Source organism: Mastomys coucha, unplaced genomic scaffold (genome assembly GCF_008632895.1).
Source record: "Mastomys coucha isolate ucsf_1 unplaced genomic scaffold, UCSF_Mcou_1 pScaffold22, whole genome shotgun sequence".
NCBI lineage: Eukaryota > Metazoa > Chordata > Mammalia > Rodentia > Muridae > Mastomys > Mastomys coucha.
This window is the reverse complement of record NW_022196905.1, coordinates 263,287,288-263,303,974: the sequence shown is the minus strand read 5'-3', so window position 1 is coordinate 263,303,974 and position 16,687 is coordinate 263,287,288. Positions and strand designations below refer to the sequence as shown.

General features: G+C 47.5%; 2 protein-coding genes across 10 annotated transcripts in view; one reads left to right on the top strand and one right to left on the bottom strand.

Moving 5' to 3' along the window:
* Positions 1–679: 679 nt before the first annotated feature.
* On the bottom strand, positions 680–14,147 carry Arv1 (ARV1 homolog, fatty acid homeostasis modulator). 3 transcript variants are annotated; one of them, XM_031341803.1, is made up of 6 exons: positions 13,952–14,057; positions 13,109–13,204; positions 11,070–11,189; positions 7,914–8,067; positions 3,866–4,090; positions 680–3,091 (listed from the first exon to the last, which is right to left on the bottom strand). In XM_031341803.1, the coding sequence occupies exons 2-6, from the start codon at positions 13,148–13,150 to the stop codon at positions 2,949–2,951; spliced, it is 684 nt and encodes a 227-aa protein (XP_031197663.1). In that variant the 5' UTR covers positions 13,151–13,204; positions 13,952–14,057; the 3' UTR covers positions 680–2,948. The 3 variants fall into 3 exon arrangements, with proteins under 3 accessions (XP_031197663.1, XP_031197662.1, XP_031197664.1); XM_031341802.1 differs by lacking the exon at positions 13,109–13,204 and having other exon boundaries at positions 13,952–14,147; XM_031341804.1 differs by lacking the exon at positions 13,109–13,204 and having other exon boundaries at positions 13,551–14,068.
* Positions 14,148–14,295: 148 nt separating this feature from the next.
* Ttc13 (tetratricopeptide repeat domain 13) overlaps positions 14,296–16,687 on the top strand; it is a 55,467-nt gene continuing 53,075 nt past the window's right edge. For 5 of the 7 annotated variants that reach the window (XM_031341801.1, XM_031341800.1, XM_031341799.1 and 2 more), the window contains exon 1: positions 14,297–14,557. In XM_031341801.1, coding sequence (XP_031197661.1) covers positions 14,332–14,557 — 226 coding nt within the window. In that variant the 5' untranslated portion in view covers positions 14,297–14,331. Of the gene's footprint in view, positions 14,558–16,687 lie in introns of all 7 variants that reach the window. The other 2 variants (XM_031341796.1, XM_031341795.1) reach the window with 1 other exon arrangement.

Sequence of the window (16,687 nt, the reverse complement as noted above, 5' to 3'; positions counted from 1 at the left end):
CGGGAACAGGGGTTAAGTAGATGCTACTGCTGTATCCATCTCTAGCAGCTTATATAATACTTAGAATGTAACAATAATATAATGGGGTATAATTCATCTCCAGGCTGTGGCACTTGGGGATTTTAAGATCTTCGTGGCTGGAATGAGAATGGCCCCCATAGAAATACACGCATATAGGTTTTGCAAGACAGGGTTTCTCTGTGTAGCCCTGGCTGTCCCGAAACTAGCTTTGTAGATCAGGCTGGCCTTGAACTCAGAGATCCTTCTGCCGCCAGAGTGCTTAAAGGGATTAAAGGAGTGAGCCATCATGTATTAGGCCCATCTATTTGAATTGCTGGTTCCCAGTTGGTGGAGCTGTTTGGGAAGGATTAGGAGTGATCTTAATCCTTGTTGGGAGGTGTGTCACTGGGATGGGCTTTGAGGGTCAACCACTCCTGTGGTTCCCAGTGCTCACTGTGCCTCCTGCTTGTGGATCAAGATGTGAACTCTCAGCTGTTTCTTCTCTCCACCACCATGGGCTCTCGCCCTCTGAAACCATACGCTGAATGAAACACTTTCTTTTACCAAGTACCCTGGTTGTGGTGTTTTATCATATCATTACAGAGATACCTATGATGCTTATCTTGGTTATTTCTGGCTGGAATAATTCAAAAGACAATCTTAGTTACTGAACCAGAAATGTATAAAAAGCTCAATTTATTCAGAAAAACACAAAATACAGGTTTAAAGGCACAGTGTAATATTTAGACTTAAAGGACATAAAGGAACAGAGCTGAGACCTTTATTACTGTGGAACCAAGGTGCCTGCCCGAGTGCGCTCAGCCTTGTGTATAGGTGGTTCAGATCTTCCTGGGGTTATCTGGGTACATTCAGAAATCCCCAGTCTTGGCTTCACTCAGAGAAAGCAGAGACCTTGGGTTCTTTTGTGCCTTCTCTTTTGAGGTAGCTGGTCCCACCACAGAGAGTAAAGAATGAAGCTGTAGACAACAGAGCAAGACTACTTTGTAGTGCCTGTTCTGATCACCACAGAAGCCCTGCTTCCAAGGCTGGCTGGGAGCCATGGAAGACAGGGGAGCCCGAGGCAGGGTCTCTCAAGTACAAGATAACACAGCAGGCCACTGGCTCTGTAGTGGGTTCTAAAGACTCATAGCTGATTTTACTCCTATGAATTACAGCAGACAGCCAGATACACAGAAGCACAGAGGGAACACAGCCCTGGGTGGCCTGCAGTAGTAATTTGGAAGACAGCTGCTGTGAGGTGCCAACTGGGTAGAAGTGCTAGGGTGGAATGTAGAGAGGTGCCCTCTGCAGGAGTCAAAGTGATGTTCTATAGAGGGAACCAGAAGCAGCTAGAGTGTGGGCCTATTGGACAGAGGGCCATACTTTTTTGGGGGGTGGGGGTGGGGTTCAAGACAGGGTTTCTCTGTTATAGCCTTGGCTGTCCTGGAACTCACTCAGTAGACCAGGCTGGCCTCGAACTCAGAAATCCACCCTCCTCTGCCTCCCAAGTGCTGGAATTAAAGGCGTGAGCCACCACCACCTGGCCCATACTCTTGAATATACCAAGTGTCAGGCAGGGGACTAGACCCAGTACTGCAGGAGAGAGATCTGGGTGGAACTGGCCCACCCACCCCTTCACATGAAGGAAGGAAGTGGGTGGGGCTAGAATCCCAGCACTAGCTGGAAGGTTTTGATGGAAAGAGAGCACAAGCTCATAGCTGCAGCAGTTCCGTGAAGTTTAGCACTGTGGACCCAGGGCATGGAAAGGGAGGTTCACAAAGGGAAAGGCAGGGAAAGCAGCAATTCAGACAGAATGTCCAGAATGAAGAGCTACACATGAACATGGAGGAGGGAGGTCAGGTCCAGCAGCCACACCTCCAAAGACACAGGAGGAAGGAAGCTGGGCTGGCTTATAGCACAGCAGGAAATAGGATATGTGAGGAGTGGAGCGCTCCACAGCCAAGGTGACATGAGCCTGAGTATGACTCTCTTTCCTGCTCTGGGTCCTCTTGCTTTTCTTCATCCTAGGATCCTGCTTTCTTGGGTGGAGGAAGGGGCCTGTGGGGTCAGAGAGAGGGAGGGACAGCAGGGAGCTACACACGGCAGAAGACAAGAGAAGGAAGGAACACCACGAATGACAGATGAAGAACAAACTGAAGGAACCTGTAGCACTGTGCTCTGGGCACAGGGAGGCAGTGTGGCTGGGGAGAAGCAAGTGGGGCTCAGGCCCTCAAACAGAAGTGTTCTCAGAGGCTACTGAGTCCTGCTGAGATCACATGAGCAGCAGAGAGCTCCTACTCAAGTATCTTGAACCTTGTGTAGACAAAGCAGGTCGAAGGCAGGAAGCATACTACAAAGGCCTGGCAGAGAACTACCCCACAGCTTCCTTCAGAGTGTGTGTGGTTGAGAATCGGAGAGAGTCTAGAGGTGAAGAGACTGAGTGACAAAAGATAAGGAGCAGCAGCCATGGACGGATGGGTGTACTCAGGTCCTGTAGCCCAGCAAGGGCTAGACAGTGAGGACCGGTGGGAAGCAGCAATGAAGGCAAGTGAAGGAACAGGGAGCCCAGCACCCCGTCCTCCTGGAGACAGCAGCCTGAAGTACAGGGCTGCGAGGGGAGAGGCCACGGACAGCGCCAACCCAGCCACACTGCATGAAGGGATGCTCCTGGAATGCTGACCTCCAGCATGACACAGCCACGGCCCTCAACTCTCAGCAGCTGTGATTACCTGTGTGGAGCTAGGGCTGCTAACATTCAGTATGGAGGAGAGGCCCCAGATTACACAGGCAGTCAACAGATGCTGAGGAGACTTTCCTTGGTGGGACAGCTGCCCAGGAAGGTGCCATGTTGTGACAGTCCTCACAACCAGGGTTGCGGGTGGGATCATTCCCTTGGTCTGTTGTTGGTGACGTATGTAGGATGGACAGATGACACAATTCCAGTAGCATCAGAAGTCCTGAGGCTTGTAGACTGCACAGTCACTGCCCACATCCCACTCCATCCTCTGGAAGAAGAGGACCATGATGCTCTCCAGCAGTACACCGCTCAGCACGGTCAACAGAGAGAGCCTCCGGCTGGTGTTCAGGGTCACTAGAAAACAAAACAGCAACTGTGCTAGGAACTCTCGAGATGTAGCAGGCCTGTGAGCTGCATGGCGGTGAGAACTGGGAACCGCTGCAAGAACTGACCAGGGTGGGGGGTGGGGGTGGGGAACCCACCCTACTCTTAGCGTCTTCACTATCCCTACCTAAGTCTCTGCTCTAATAAAGCATCAAGCTCTTCTCAAGCAAAGAGGCAGAAGCCCACGAAATAGAGACAATAAAGCTGTGTGTGGTGGCTCCTGCCTGTAACCCCAGCTCTTGGAAGCTTCATATGGGAGGATCCATGAGGACAGCCAGGGATAGGAAGACTGTCTCAGAACAATCACCACCATCCAACCATCTAACCTGAAGGTTTAAGGAGACTAGCATCACAGTTCAGGAAGAGCCCGACAAGAAAGAAGGGCAGGCAGCAGCTTCGTTCACAGCAACGCTTTTCAGATTGCCTAAAAACTGAAGACTCAGCTGGCAGGCAGAAACTGTTTTACTGTGGGAGGCAGGCACCTGGCATTTTCTCCTTGCCAGACAAAAGCACTGGTAACAAAAGGTGCTGCCTCACCCACAGGGGAGATGGTGCAGATGCATGGGCTCTGCAGACACAGCACCATATAGCTGAATGGAATGATTCCAACTGTCTGCTGTGTGTAGGGTGCCACTGGCATACGCAGGACCTATATGGGTCACCAAGTCTGATGCCCCGGGGCCAGTACTTCAGCCTTCCAGAAGCCTGAAGACTGATATATCAAATAAGAAGGCACACACTCACCTCTGACTGCCTGGAAATTTGATGTCAAGACAAACACTTTAATGAGCCTGAGACACAAAGGTGTGTAGTCATGCTCCCAGATGACGGCCGGAATTAGCAGGAGCTTCCCGTAGCTGGACAGCAACAGTGCTTTCAGCAGTAAAACAAAGTCGTGTGCTCTTCTTGCTGTCATAGGTTGCTGTGCCCACAGGAAAGCAAACATGCCAGTAAAAAAGGCAGCTTGTTCTATGGAGCAAATGAGAGGAATACAGACGTCTCACCCAGTCTAACCCTGAAAACCATAAGAGTCCCAACTCTAAGAAATATTTTCCAATAGGTTTTAGAGGTTTTTTTCTTTTTGGGCAGGGGTGGGGGCTGGTGCCTTGCTACAATGCCCAGGGTAGTCTTGAACTTCTGACTTTACTGTATCTCAGAGTTCTGGGATCTATAGACGTGTGCCATCAATCCTAAGATCTGCTTTAAAGCCTGACATTATGTTTTAGCTCTTGGGCTCGGTGATATGCTTGAGGTTTTTCTGTTTTGTTTTGTTTTGTTTTGTTTTTTAAGTTTGAGGCATGGTTTCTCTGTGTAGCCCTGGCTGTTCTGGAACTCAAGAGATCTACTTGCTTCTGCCTCCCAAGTGCTGGGATCAAAGGTGTGTGGCACCACCAGCCAGCTGAGTATTTTGTTTTTAATGTTTATTTTAGTTATCTGTGCCTGTCTGTGTGTGGGTATATGTATGTGAGAGCCAGTGTCTGTGGAGGCCAGAGGAGGGCATCTGATCCCTTGAGGTGGAGTCACAGGTAGTTGTGGTCCGCTGCCAGATCAGTATATGCTCCTAACCACTGAGCTATTTCTCCAGTCCCCTTGAGTATTAGTGTCTGTAAGATGTATACGGTAATAAACCCTGTACATTTTGGACTGATGTGTATCATGGTTATTAAGACAGCCATAAGCCCAAGTGAACAAGTCATATTCTCTCCATTCTAGGCTCTAAGAGGGAGAGAACATCAGGGTTTTTTCCATTGATGCATCTCTAGTGTCTATCCCACTAACACCGAGGAGTCTTTAGGTAAGTCAGCACCGCTGCACGGTGAATGAATATCCTATTGACAGGACAGGTCAGGTCAGAGAGTATGTCTATCTGTATGCAATCTTTCATTCATTGACTGTACTGGCTGGTTTTGTGTGTCAACTTGACACAGGCTGGAGTTATCACAGAGAAGGGAGTTTCAGTTGGGGAAGTGCCTCCATGAGATCCAGCTGTGGGGCATTTTCTCAATTAGTGATCAAGGGGGTAGGGCTCCTCGTGGGTGGTGCCATCCCTGGGCTGGAAGTCTTGGGTTCTATAAGAGAGCAGGGTGAACAAGCCAGGGGAAGCAAGCCAGTAAAGAACATCTCTCTGTGGCCTCTGCATCAGCTCCTGCTTCCTGACCTGCTTGAGTTCCAGTCCTGACTTCCTCTGGTGATCAACAGCAGTGTGGAAGTGTAAGCTCAATAAACCCTTTCCTCCCCAACTTGCTTCATGGTCATGATGTTTGTGCAGGAATAGAAACCCTGACTAAGGCATTGACCCAGACAAATAAATGCCTACTGAGCAGCCATGGTGGGCCTAGCCCTCAGGGGTTTCACATAAGAGGGTGAAGGCAAATGGGCAAGAAGTTAGTAATAACCACAGCACTGTATTAGGTGAGATGGTGTGCACCCTGTGAGGCATGGCAGAGCAAGACAGAAAGTAGGGCTGTCAGGGAAAAGGTAGAGGTGGTGTCAGGGTAAGTGCCACAAAGATGAGATTGAAGCCAAGACCCCAGGGACATGAAGTCAGATACGGAGCCATCATGGACAAGCACCAGAGTAAAGGGAAAGCCAGTTCTAAGGCCATCAGCTGGAGGCTTACTGTGCCCAAAGCTGCTGGGTCAGAGTAGGCTAGAATGGGGGACAGGAGGTGCATTGAGATGCATGGGAAGGAAGGAGCTCATCACACTCCAAAGACCCTCTGTCACTGTAAAAAAAGATCCATACGGGCACTGGGCTTACCATAAAGGGAACATCTGTGTGGAGAAGCGACCTTAGGGAACAGTGCCAGGCCTGAGCCACATTACTCTAGCTTGTCTAAAGTCCCAGGCAGACATGTATGTACTGGGGAGCAGGGTCAGAACTATCCTGAAGATGAAATGACCGAAACTTTCAATAACTGAACTGAGGGCTCCAAGGAGGCTTTAGTGGGACACCGAGGCCTTTGGTCTTAGCACCCTGCAGTGGGAGCTGTGTGCAGAGCAGAGCAAGGGCAGGCTTGGAGATGGCAGCTTAATGTAGGGCAGTGGTCTGTTCAGGTAACTTAGACTCAGTTGAGTATTTGGCCTTGAGCCCTAGAGCCTCCCTGGGCAGTTTTCTGCTTGCAGGAGGCGGAAGGAGCTCGGCCATAACTCCTGAGTCTTTGGCTCCTGCTTCAGTCACAACCCCTCACAGCTGCCCCCACAGGAGATGTGTGCTCTATCAGGCAGACAATGCCCCAAGCTCCCAGCATTCTAGCTGGACCCTATCTTCAGTCATCTGACCACAGCACAGCCAGGCATGCCACGCCCCGTACAATGTAAGGGGCGGTTTGCCCCCTCCTCTCTCTCTTGCTCTTTGTTCTTCTCTTGCCTTCTTTCTATCTTTTCCTGCCCTTTGTTCTCTTCTTTTGCCTTCTTGCTCTCTTGCTTTCTTCTTCTCCTTTCTCTTTCTCTCCTCCTCTCCTTTCCTTCTTTCTACTTGACTGGCTTATTTCCTCCTTCCTACAATAAAATATCTCATTTATACATTGCCTCCTTTTTAACTAATGCACCATGCAGCCGCAGGCTTCAGCATCAGGGAGAGAGAGAGAGACCCAGGCCATCAGCAGTGAGTCGCCTTTGGTACAACAGCTTACTAGCTGTCCAGTGGGGCTGATGCCAGAGAGAGGAGGGATGGTGTCAGATAGGGGACAAAAGAGAGCCTGTGATCCAGAATACGGCATGGAAGGCATCATATTTGGAGAATTCCTGAAACAATGCTATGTAATTAATGGAAGGGCTGTTTTAATTTATTTTTGAGGTAGAGCCTCACTGCTTTGCTAAGACTGGCCTCATAGCTTGTTAGATTCCAACAATCCTGCTTCAGCCTCCAGAGTAGCTGAGAGTACAGGTGTGTGCCACAGCTTCGCTTAAGTCAAATGCTTCTGAAGCAGGAAAGGTTGGAAATTAGAAATAAAGTTGCCACAGAAATTAATTCAGTGCATTTCGGACCCTAGAAAGAAAGCTGAAGGTTTTAATTTTAATGAACAGCACCTCCAAACCCAGGTAAGTCTGGGGAGTAGCCTGTCTCTGTCTGCAGTCCCACAAGCAACAAACTTACCATCAGACATCTATCTGCTCCACACAGCCAGCCTAATGTACTGGGAAACACCAGACAATTACTAATGTTTCCAATAATGAAATCTTCAAGGTGGACAGTAAGAACTTTACAAAATGTCCTAGTCTGACAAGTGTTCCGTTACTATTTCTCTACCATATACAAGACAAAACAAGCAGGTGCTGTTTGGTTTCATACCCAAGACAAGGGACTGAGGTGCGTACCTTACCTATCAAAGCAGACCTGGTCTCTAGCATCCCTCTGTCCCTACCTAGCATACCTTGCCCCAACCTTGAACTTTACAGCTCCCTATATAATCCAGAAATTTTGGTTGCTCTCCTCTTTCTTCTTCTCTGTGCCCTAGCACCCTTTTTTTCTTCCTCTCCCCCCTACCTCCTTCCTCCTTAAACCTTCAATCCATGGTGACTCCCCTGGCCTCAATCCTTTGGAGCCCGTGAACTCACCAGAGAGCAGCTTCCCAATAAACCTACCTTTAATATAATCTAACCTGGCTAGCTTGAATTGACTCATTTCACTGGTCGGGAAATAACCTATCAGGCAATTCAGAGAAACTCGAAGGGCAGGTTAGTGATAGAGCTAAAATATGGTCTCCATGCCTGTATTACTCGTTGTCTCACCATGTCTTAGCTTTGATCAGATGGTTAAGCTAAACACGAACCACTCAGTATCTGCTTACCGAAAGAAGCAATCACAAACATCCTGTAGAAGTCCCACTCCTTGGCGTACCGGATCACATCATCGGGGGCTGTACTCTGGCTTGAGTCTTGCAGCTGCCACCACCGCAGGTATGCTTCACAAAGCAAACAAAACATGCAGAGTTTCCCATGGATCTGACAGTCAAAGACAGTGTCATTGGATCAGGTAAAGAAGCTGTGAGCTGAAGGCACACCAAGAGGCACACTGCAGCTGAGCAGGTGTAGGCATTATTGATTGATTGAATGAGACAAGGTCTTGCTATGTAGACGAAGCTGCTTCAGCCTTCCAAGTACTTTAAATGTGCACCATATTACACTCAGTAGTTGTACTGAGAATGACCCATGTGGATTTCCAATGTTATTAACTAGCTAATTATGTAAGTTACATGTAATTCATGAAGTTACAAGTTTTTAACTAGCAGTATTTATCAGAAGCCCATGGGGGATTTCCAAGCTTGGACCATCAGAGAACCCAGTCCAGAGTCAGATTTTTAGGAGTAAAACCTGGGTGGGTGTATTTTGTAGCAATTCCAAGAGTACTCACATACACACACCAAGAATCATATTTTCAACACCCCTATCCCCCACCCCAGACAAACAGTCACGTTTATGTGACTTACACAGCTGGAAGCAGTCAGAACTGTTTCAGAGCAGGCTGTTTCATTGTGTGCGTGTTTGGTTTTTCCAAGACAGAGTTTCTCTGTGTAACCCTGACTGCCTCTGACTAACTCATTCTGTAGACCAGGCTGGCTTCCCTCTTAAGTGTTGGAATTAAAGGTGTGTACCACCACACCCAGCTAATCTAAAGATTTTAGCACACCACATAAACTATTAGTCCGAACAGGATTTTAAAAAAAGAAGAAACCTCAGGGCTGAAAGAGAAAAAAACTATTAACAGTGAAAATAATCAGAGTTCCTAAGATCCTAAATGTTTTATTTACCAATTTCCCCAGTCCTTTCCTGCAAACTGAGCTTTCTCAGGACCTAACAGTGGGGATGTATGTTTGGGATGTTTGTGAACCCAACTCAACCTGTGCCAGTCTCAAGTTCTGAGGTTCCTCCACTGGCTGGCACACAGGTCCTCTGGAAACATCTGGGAAGGAGGTCCCCCAATGTCATTCACAAAGATATTAACTGAGATCTGGGGAGGTCTCTCTCACCCTACCCAGGAAATTTCAGTGTGTAAACAAGCTTGAAAATCAACACTCTGGTCACTTAAAAGACCCTGATTATGAGGGGCAGACCACTTGCACTGTCTAGTTCTGCCAAAATTTAGGAGGGCCAAAGTAAGCAAATAAAAGCATATGCCCAGTTAAATTTTGAGTTTTAGATTCACAACAAATAATTTGTTTTAAGTATATCCCATGTAGTAATTGGGATAGACAGAATGCTACAAAATTTTTACTGCTTATCTAAGTTTCAAATTTAACTGATGTCTTGAATTTACCTGTCAATTCAACCCAAACTATTAAGCCATTTAAAGTTAAGTATGAAAAGTGAGAATTTTGAAAAATGCAACCTTAAATGTTAGTACCTTTCTGACTTTTTTATTCATTCCCTGCATTCTCTTAACAGCAGAGTACAGTTTTCTTTTAGTGTTTACTCCCTAGATCCAGGTATAATTGTTTCCTATTCTGTGTTAGATTCTGATTGTCAAATTAATTAGATTAAAAATTATCCAGGGTGACATTCTGCCAGTGGTTTGGAAAGACAGACCTTCCACCTTAGACCACGGCCAAGACTGGCCATAGCTTTGTGGAGGGCCTTGGCACTGGCGACTGATGCTGATACTTACTTGAATCCTTGATTGGCCACTTGTCGAGCTGGTTCTCCCAACACCCCACAGCTATTCAGGGTGTGAAAGCTTAGTTGGGGAAGCTATCCTGAATGGTTTGGTGGCCACTGAGGTGTGAATGTAGTTTCATATTGGAGAGATCATAGGCAAACATGGCACCATTCATTGGCTACGATGTTTTAAGTTCAATCTTTTAACATCCGATTTTATTTGAGTTCTTATTTGACTGTTCTTGGACTACTTGTAATGAGACTGTTTATCTGAATAAAATACTAACTGTTGGAAAAACAAAATAAAAAAACCACCTATTGCAGTGATAACGTACACATCCACATTTGTCTTAGGGGTGTTTGCAAATAGGACTGGCCTAGGAGGGAAGACTGGATGTGGGCAGTGCTGTTCTTTTGGCAGGGTCCCTGTCTGGGAAAGGAGGGGAAACAAAGCTAGCAAACGAAGCCTTGGTGCTTCTTCCTTAAGCAGTCTTGCCCTTTCATGAGCATGCCTCCCCCATCGTAATGGACTCAAACTGTAAGCCACACAGAAGCTGCTGCTTCCAGGTATTAGGTCACAGCAGTGAGGGAAGCCGCTATACACCTAGCTAGCTAGCTATGGTTAGCTCACTCTGCCCCGAGTCAACAGTTAAAGAGGTCACACACTAGAGACATCCAGACTATGCTGCAGGTGTCTCACTGTGACCACATCCTGGAGCAGCCAGAAGCACTGCACACTCTTTTAAATTTGTATCTATTTCTTCTAGAAAACTTGCAGACATGGGAGAGGAAAAAAAATTCCCAGTTAGAATTGTTATATATTCTCTAAATCTGTCTGAAACTATTATTTCTGTTAAATGCAAAAGCATCAGGTAATAGTAAAAAAATTTAAAGTCAAGGTTGGAAAGAATAAGAAGAAGCAGTTAAGAAGACAAATTGTGGGAAGAGGGGAGGCAACAGGAGTTTGTTCCTGCTGTTTTTGTTTGTTTGTTTGTTTGTTTTTTGGAGGGGAAATTGGGAAAGGAGAAACCATATTACATGTAAATAAAGAAAATATCTAATAAAAAAAGTTGGATAAAGTAAAAAAAAATGTAAAGAGTAAGACAGTTTCAGAATATAAAAAAAAAAAAGAAGACAAATTTCTTTTACAGAGGACAGGAGTTGTGTTCCCAGAGCCCATGAGAGGAGGCATACAGCTAGCTGTCTGTGACTCCAGCTCCAGCTGTCATGAGCACCTGCAATAGGGTACACATATCCTTCCTCCTTACTTACACACACACACACACACACACACACACACACACACAGTGCATACACACAAATTTTAAAAAATTTAAAATACCATAACTTACATTTATTTTAGTGTTGAATAGAATATGCCTATAGGCTTGAGTTTTGCATAAAATGGCATTAATCAAGATAATAACAGGATCATATTCAATATATTTGTCTACTGGTTTCTGGCAGGATTTCTGGGAAAAATACAAAATAATATTAGAACAAACAAATTAACACATTCTGAAAATGTAAAGGACTTAAAAATTGATACCCATCAACAAGGTATCTAGGCATCTATTCAAAATCCTCCAGTTAAAAATGTTCACCCATGCGAGAAGTGGCTTCATGACGACTAAATGTAAGCTTCTAACTAGAAATACGAATATTTAAAATTTACTCTCAAGAATCTAAAAGGAAAGCTAGATGTAGCAACACATAACCGTAACAGAGGTAGGAGGATGCTGAGTTAGCAGGGGCTGAATAAGACCCTGCCTCAAATCACCCAACAAAACAGACAGAAGTCACATAGGAATTTGATTTAAAAACCCACTTCAGGCACAAAAGCATTTCAGAAGACCCTATTTTCAATTCCACTTTCAGTTTGTATGATCTTTCTTTCTTTCTTTCTTTCTTTCTTTCTTTCTTTCTTTCTTTCTTTTTTTGGTTTTTCAAGATAGGGTTTCTCTGTGCAGCCCTGGCTGTCCTGGAACTTACTCTGTAGACAAGGCTGGCCTCGAACTCAGAAATCTGCCTGCCTCTGACTCTCCAGTGCTGGGACTAAAGGCGTGCGCCATTCTTGAAAGCTACTCTAACACACTTTGGCTCATGGGCTGTGGTGTGGATTGTGGTTCCAGGTCTGGAGATAGATGTTCAACAAAGTTCCTAGCTTCTAAGAGCTACAGGTGGCCAGAGATCAGGGTACAGTGTCAGCAATCCTAAGCCTGGGCTTTTCTCCAGTGAGAGCCAGAACTTGGAAAGAAAATGTTCTTTCTCTGCTACCATAGACACAGCCTGTGCTATGCCGTGTGCCCAGACGTGGGTTGTGCAGACTGGGTCTGTGTAACCCCAAATCAAGACTCCCTCAGCTTCCAAATGGCTTCCCCTCAAACTCCTATACTGTGAGGAGAAGAATTAGAACCAGGTTGTTAAATCACATCAAATCACAAGTGGAAATTGAAACAGTATTAATTTCAAAGTTGCACCATTTCTACCATTCACTGAAAATCGAATGGCTTCGATTCCAAGTGAACACTTAGAAAGGCTGATGGAAACAGAAACAGAAACAGAAACCACAGGCAGACCAGGATCACCTTTCAGTTACACCAAACCTAGGAAAAAGTCAAGTGCATCAGAGAACTGTAACCCTGTACAACATAACAAAGCAGATCCACTGTCCCTGGGAAGAGATTCTCTACTTCAGTAACACCACTGTAAGAAATACCATGCCTCTCCAGTTACTGGGGGAACCGGCAGTTGTGCTACCCCTTCGAATGTCAATCTGTCAAAACAGAGGCACAGAGGTTCACATCTTTCAACTACCTGAAATTACCTGTGAGTTCAGAGCAACCACACTTAGAGGTGGAGCTCAGGACAGAGGCTCTTCCCAGATCCCCTTCCTTTGCTACTGCATGGAACCTATCTCTTCCCCTCATGCATGAGGCTCAAGCCCAGAGATGTAACACTGGTGCCAAGAGAAACTGTTAAGTTGGCAAGTCCCTCTATCTTTCAAAAGCTATCTAAGTCCCACTTTCAGACAGTATCCCAAATGTAAGAACAGGGAGGCAGACAAAACTTGGAAGCAGGAGGGGAAAGACCAGCATCAGTAAACACAGGACTCCTATTCCTTCTGTATCATTTGTTAGCCAGATAGATGCCTGTGCTGTGGCCAGGATGTGACAAGAGCTCTCCTTCCCCAGAGCTTCATGAGCTCCAAGAAGTTAATCACCTGGAGCCACCCACAATCCTCTAACCTCGAGGACTTATAATTTAGAAGGCTGAGACAGTGTGCCACCTTGCCATCTGAAGACTATTACAATGAGATGCCAGTAACTTCTACCCAAAGAAGCTCCTTCTACAACCCTGGTGTCGTCCATCCTCTTTTCATGGCACTCACCACATAGGGAGCACCCTGACTTTCTCCATCGGTGGACCTCATGGATCAGTGGGTGCTCTTCCACCAGACTCTCTCCACTGCTCCCTCCTGCCTTCACTTTGAGTATCGAGAAGAAACACACACACACACAGAGACAGAGAGAGACAGAGACAAAGAGAGAGAGACAGACAGAGAGAGAGAGATTCATTCTCTCTCTCTCCCCCTCTCTTTCTCTTCTGGAACTCCTGCCTCCATGTCCCAGTTGCAGGGATTACAGGCTTGGTGCTGGAGACGGAATCTAAGGCTGCCTGAATGTCAGGCAAGCAGCCTACCAACCGAGCAATATCCCCGGCCGTGATAAATGTTTTCTATTTTGGTTAAGTTGTTGTATTATTTACTATTAAATTGGCAAGTACCCCGAAAAGACACAGTTTTCTTCTAAGAAATCTCTACAGCACCGGACCTCAAACATTGCTTCCATCTCTTCAGGCTCAACAAGAGAATGACACGCTTCCTGCTACAATTCCTATTTACTTAGTGAATCACATCTCTCTCCATCACTGCTTTATTCGTTTGAGACAGTCTCTCTCTAGGTAACCAAGGCTGGCGTCCAACTCGTGCTCCTCCTCTTGCCTGGCATGCGAGTGGAGTGCTGGAGTCACAGGAACGCGCCAGCACTCTTGGGTGCCATAAGTTTTAGAACATCCATGGCCTAGGCAGTCTTCAAACACATCCTTGCTTTCTCTTTCACACCATCATAAGGACCACTCCTCCCCCGCGTGCTCAAGCTCCCTGGCCTTGCCCCGGACCGCAGTACGTTCGGATCCGCCTTCCTAGCCGCGCCCCGCCCCCCGGCGCGCTCACGCAGATGGTTATCTTGAGCACGCCGTGGCTGTAGTCCCGGTACAGCTCCTGGGCCTCCCGGTTGCACTCGATACAACGATACAGGCAAGAGGACGAAGCCGCAGCCGCGCCTTCCGTGCCTTTCCCAGACCGTGTACCCCTACGCCCGCCGGTCCCCATGGCCACTCTAGGGCTCCTACTTCCGGCCGCTGGCGGAAGACGCTTGGACTGGCCTTGGAAGGAATACCCAAAGGCTTCTTGGGACTTGTAGTCCGGGCGCTGAGCGAGCGCTTGAGGCTAACAAGATGCGGACTACGACTCCCAGCGGGTACTCTGGCTGCGCGCCGCGCCCACCTGCTCACGGCGGGCAGAGCAGGGCCGCGCCTGCGCCGTGCAGGAAGATGGCACCTGCCGGCTTCGGCTGCGGCTGCTGGGGCAGCTTGTGTGCCGCGGTGGTGCGGCCGCTGCTCCTGCTGCTGGGGGCGCTGGCCTGCGCGCAGGCCACCGAGCACTACTCTCCGCTGTCCTTGCTGAAGCAGGAGCTTCAGCACCGGCAGCAGCAGGAGGCCCCGGCGGGCGGCGGCTGCCCGCAGTCGGGGGACTGGGCGGACCAGTACCCGGAGTGCGGTGAGTGGGCCGAGCCGCCCTCTCCCTGCGGCCGCCCCTGCCCAGCATGGAAGCACCTGGGAGGTGGGGGCACCGGGGATGGGCTCAGGCTGGCGGCAGGGACGAGGACCCGCCTGGAGGGTGCCTGCTGGCGTGCATGGGCCAGGAATTCAGACTTCTTTCTGCTTGCTCGGGTGGATGACTTGCTCAGTCTCCACCCCAGGAATCCAATCCTGAGAGATGCAAGCAGGTTGGATTTGCGGGGTGACACCAGCACTGACCCGTGCTCCTCAGATGTACCCCCGACGGTAGAGAGAGAGCTTCAGGCCTGATTCCTGCGTGCATTCCAGCCACTCGGGCTCATTCATTGAAGTCAGGCGTTGTAGGCTTGTAGAATAAGTCATGGAAGCCGGGGAAAATGCACATGCTCTTTCTGTTTTGAGTCGTACAGTGGGCGTTTTTACCCATCAGTTCCTTCCCCACTGTCCCTTCCCATCAGTGGGTGACCCTCCGACTTGCCGTGGGAAAGGCCTGGGTTTTCCATACCTAGTAGCAGTTGGCTGATGATGCTTTTTAAGACATCCCACTGATGTTCAGCACCTTATGCCTACCCATATACCACCTAGTTTCTTAGCTGAGATGCAGTCTCAAGATTAGTGCCATCTGACTTCCTTTGATCACCATCTGGCTTCTTGGAATGGCTTTTGGACTTATTTTGTGCCTTGGCCTTGCCTGCCAACAGTGTTGCTGATGTGGCCAGTCTACCTTAGTGAACCGAATGACCATTGTTAATGTCACCTTCTGATTCAAGGCAGGGGGTTACCTGTCTGTGAACTTGTCTGTAAATCGGAGACTCCATTTACATAAATGTGAGGTTTTATTTCCTCATTTAGCCTTGCTAGTTTGGTGGCTTCATTTACCATAAAAACAGTAGCCACCCTGTTGGATGGCAGCTCCTTGTCTCCAAAGGGAAACTGATACACCGAAGGAAAAGGCTAGCTCCCAAAGCCCCAGGTATAGAAGGAAGAACAGAGAACAGGCAATAGTTGCTTTGCATTTCTTTGTTTTTGAGAAAGGGTCTCTCTGAGCCCAGGCTGGCTTTGAACTTGCATTTACCACAATCCTTCTCTTTAACACGCTACCCACCCCCGGCCCCGTACCCAATTGCTGGGATTATAAGTGTGAGCTTCCATGCTCAACTTGGCAGACAGATTTTGTCTTAACCTCCAAAGGTTCTTAGTAGGAAATGCCTCTCTTCTGTTTCTCCCAACCCTGGACGATTACATAGAAGTTGGACGCTTTCCTCAGGCACCTGTCCTAGACCGTGGGGACAAATTCAGGATAGGCAAGTAAGCATGTCATAGCTGGAGGGGCTACTGTTGTCTGTATTTAGAGCCCCCATACCACCGACACAGTGGTCTGCTCTTGATATCCAGAACCTGTCAGGTCTCCCAAATCATACAAGTCTGACCTTACCATGAGGGCACCTTTGGAGTACTATGGTTACTCTCTTGCTTGCCCACATCAAGCCAGACTCTAGACTTGGGGCAAAGAGCAGCATGGCTGTCCCTCAGCTTATTCTCAGGAGCAAGTTGCTGAGGGGATGGATGCCTCCTTGGGTCTCTGTGCAGCTGACTAGCCTTGGTCAGGCTTACTCTCTAACTGCAGCACCCTCTGTAGTGGAGGAGAAAAATGGTTCCAGTGAGAGCCAGCTGATCAGGCTGGAGGTGTCTGTCAGCAGTGGGTGGCCTGGGCTTACATGTTCCCTGGCCCATAGTGATATTTTTGTCTTCTAGTATAGTTTTTTTTTCTTACTGAAAGTAATTTTATAATGTTTTTGATCCTATTTTCCCATGAGAAGGTATTTTTTTTTAAAAAAAAAATGATTTACTTATATTTTTGTCTTTGTGGAGGGGGGTAGGTGTGGGTGGGTGGCCATAGAGGCCAAAGCGGGCATTTGAACACCTGAAGCTGGTGTTACGGGTGATTGTGAGTGCTAGGAACCAAACTTGGGTCTTAACCACTGAGCTTGCTTCAGACCTGAGAAAATAATTCTACTCTTTAAGGAGAAGAAACCATATGCTATGTTATTTGTTATTTGTTCTTGCTTTTCTTTTTTCTTTCTTTCTTTCTTTCTTTCTTTTTTTTTTT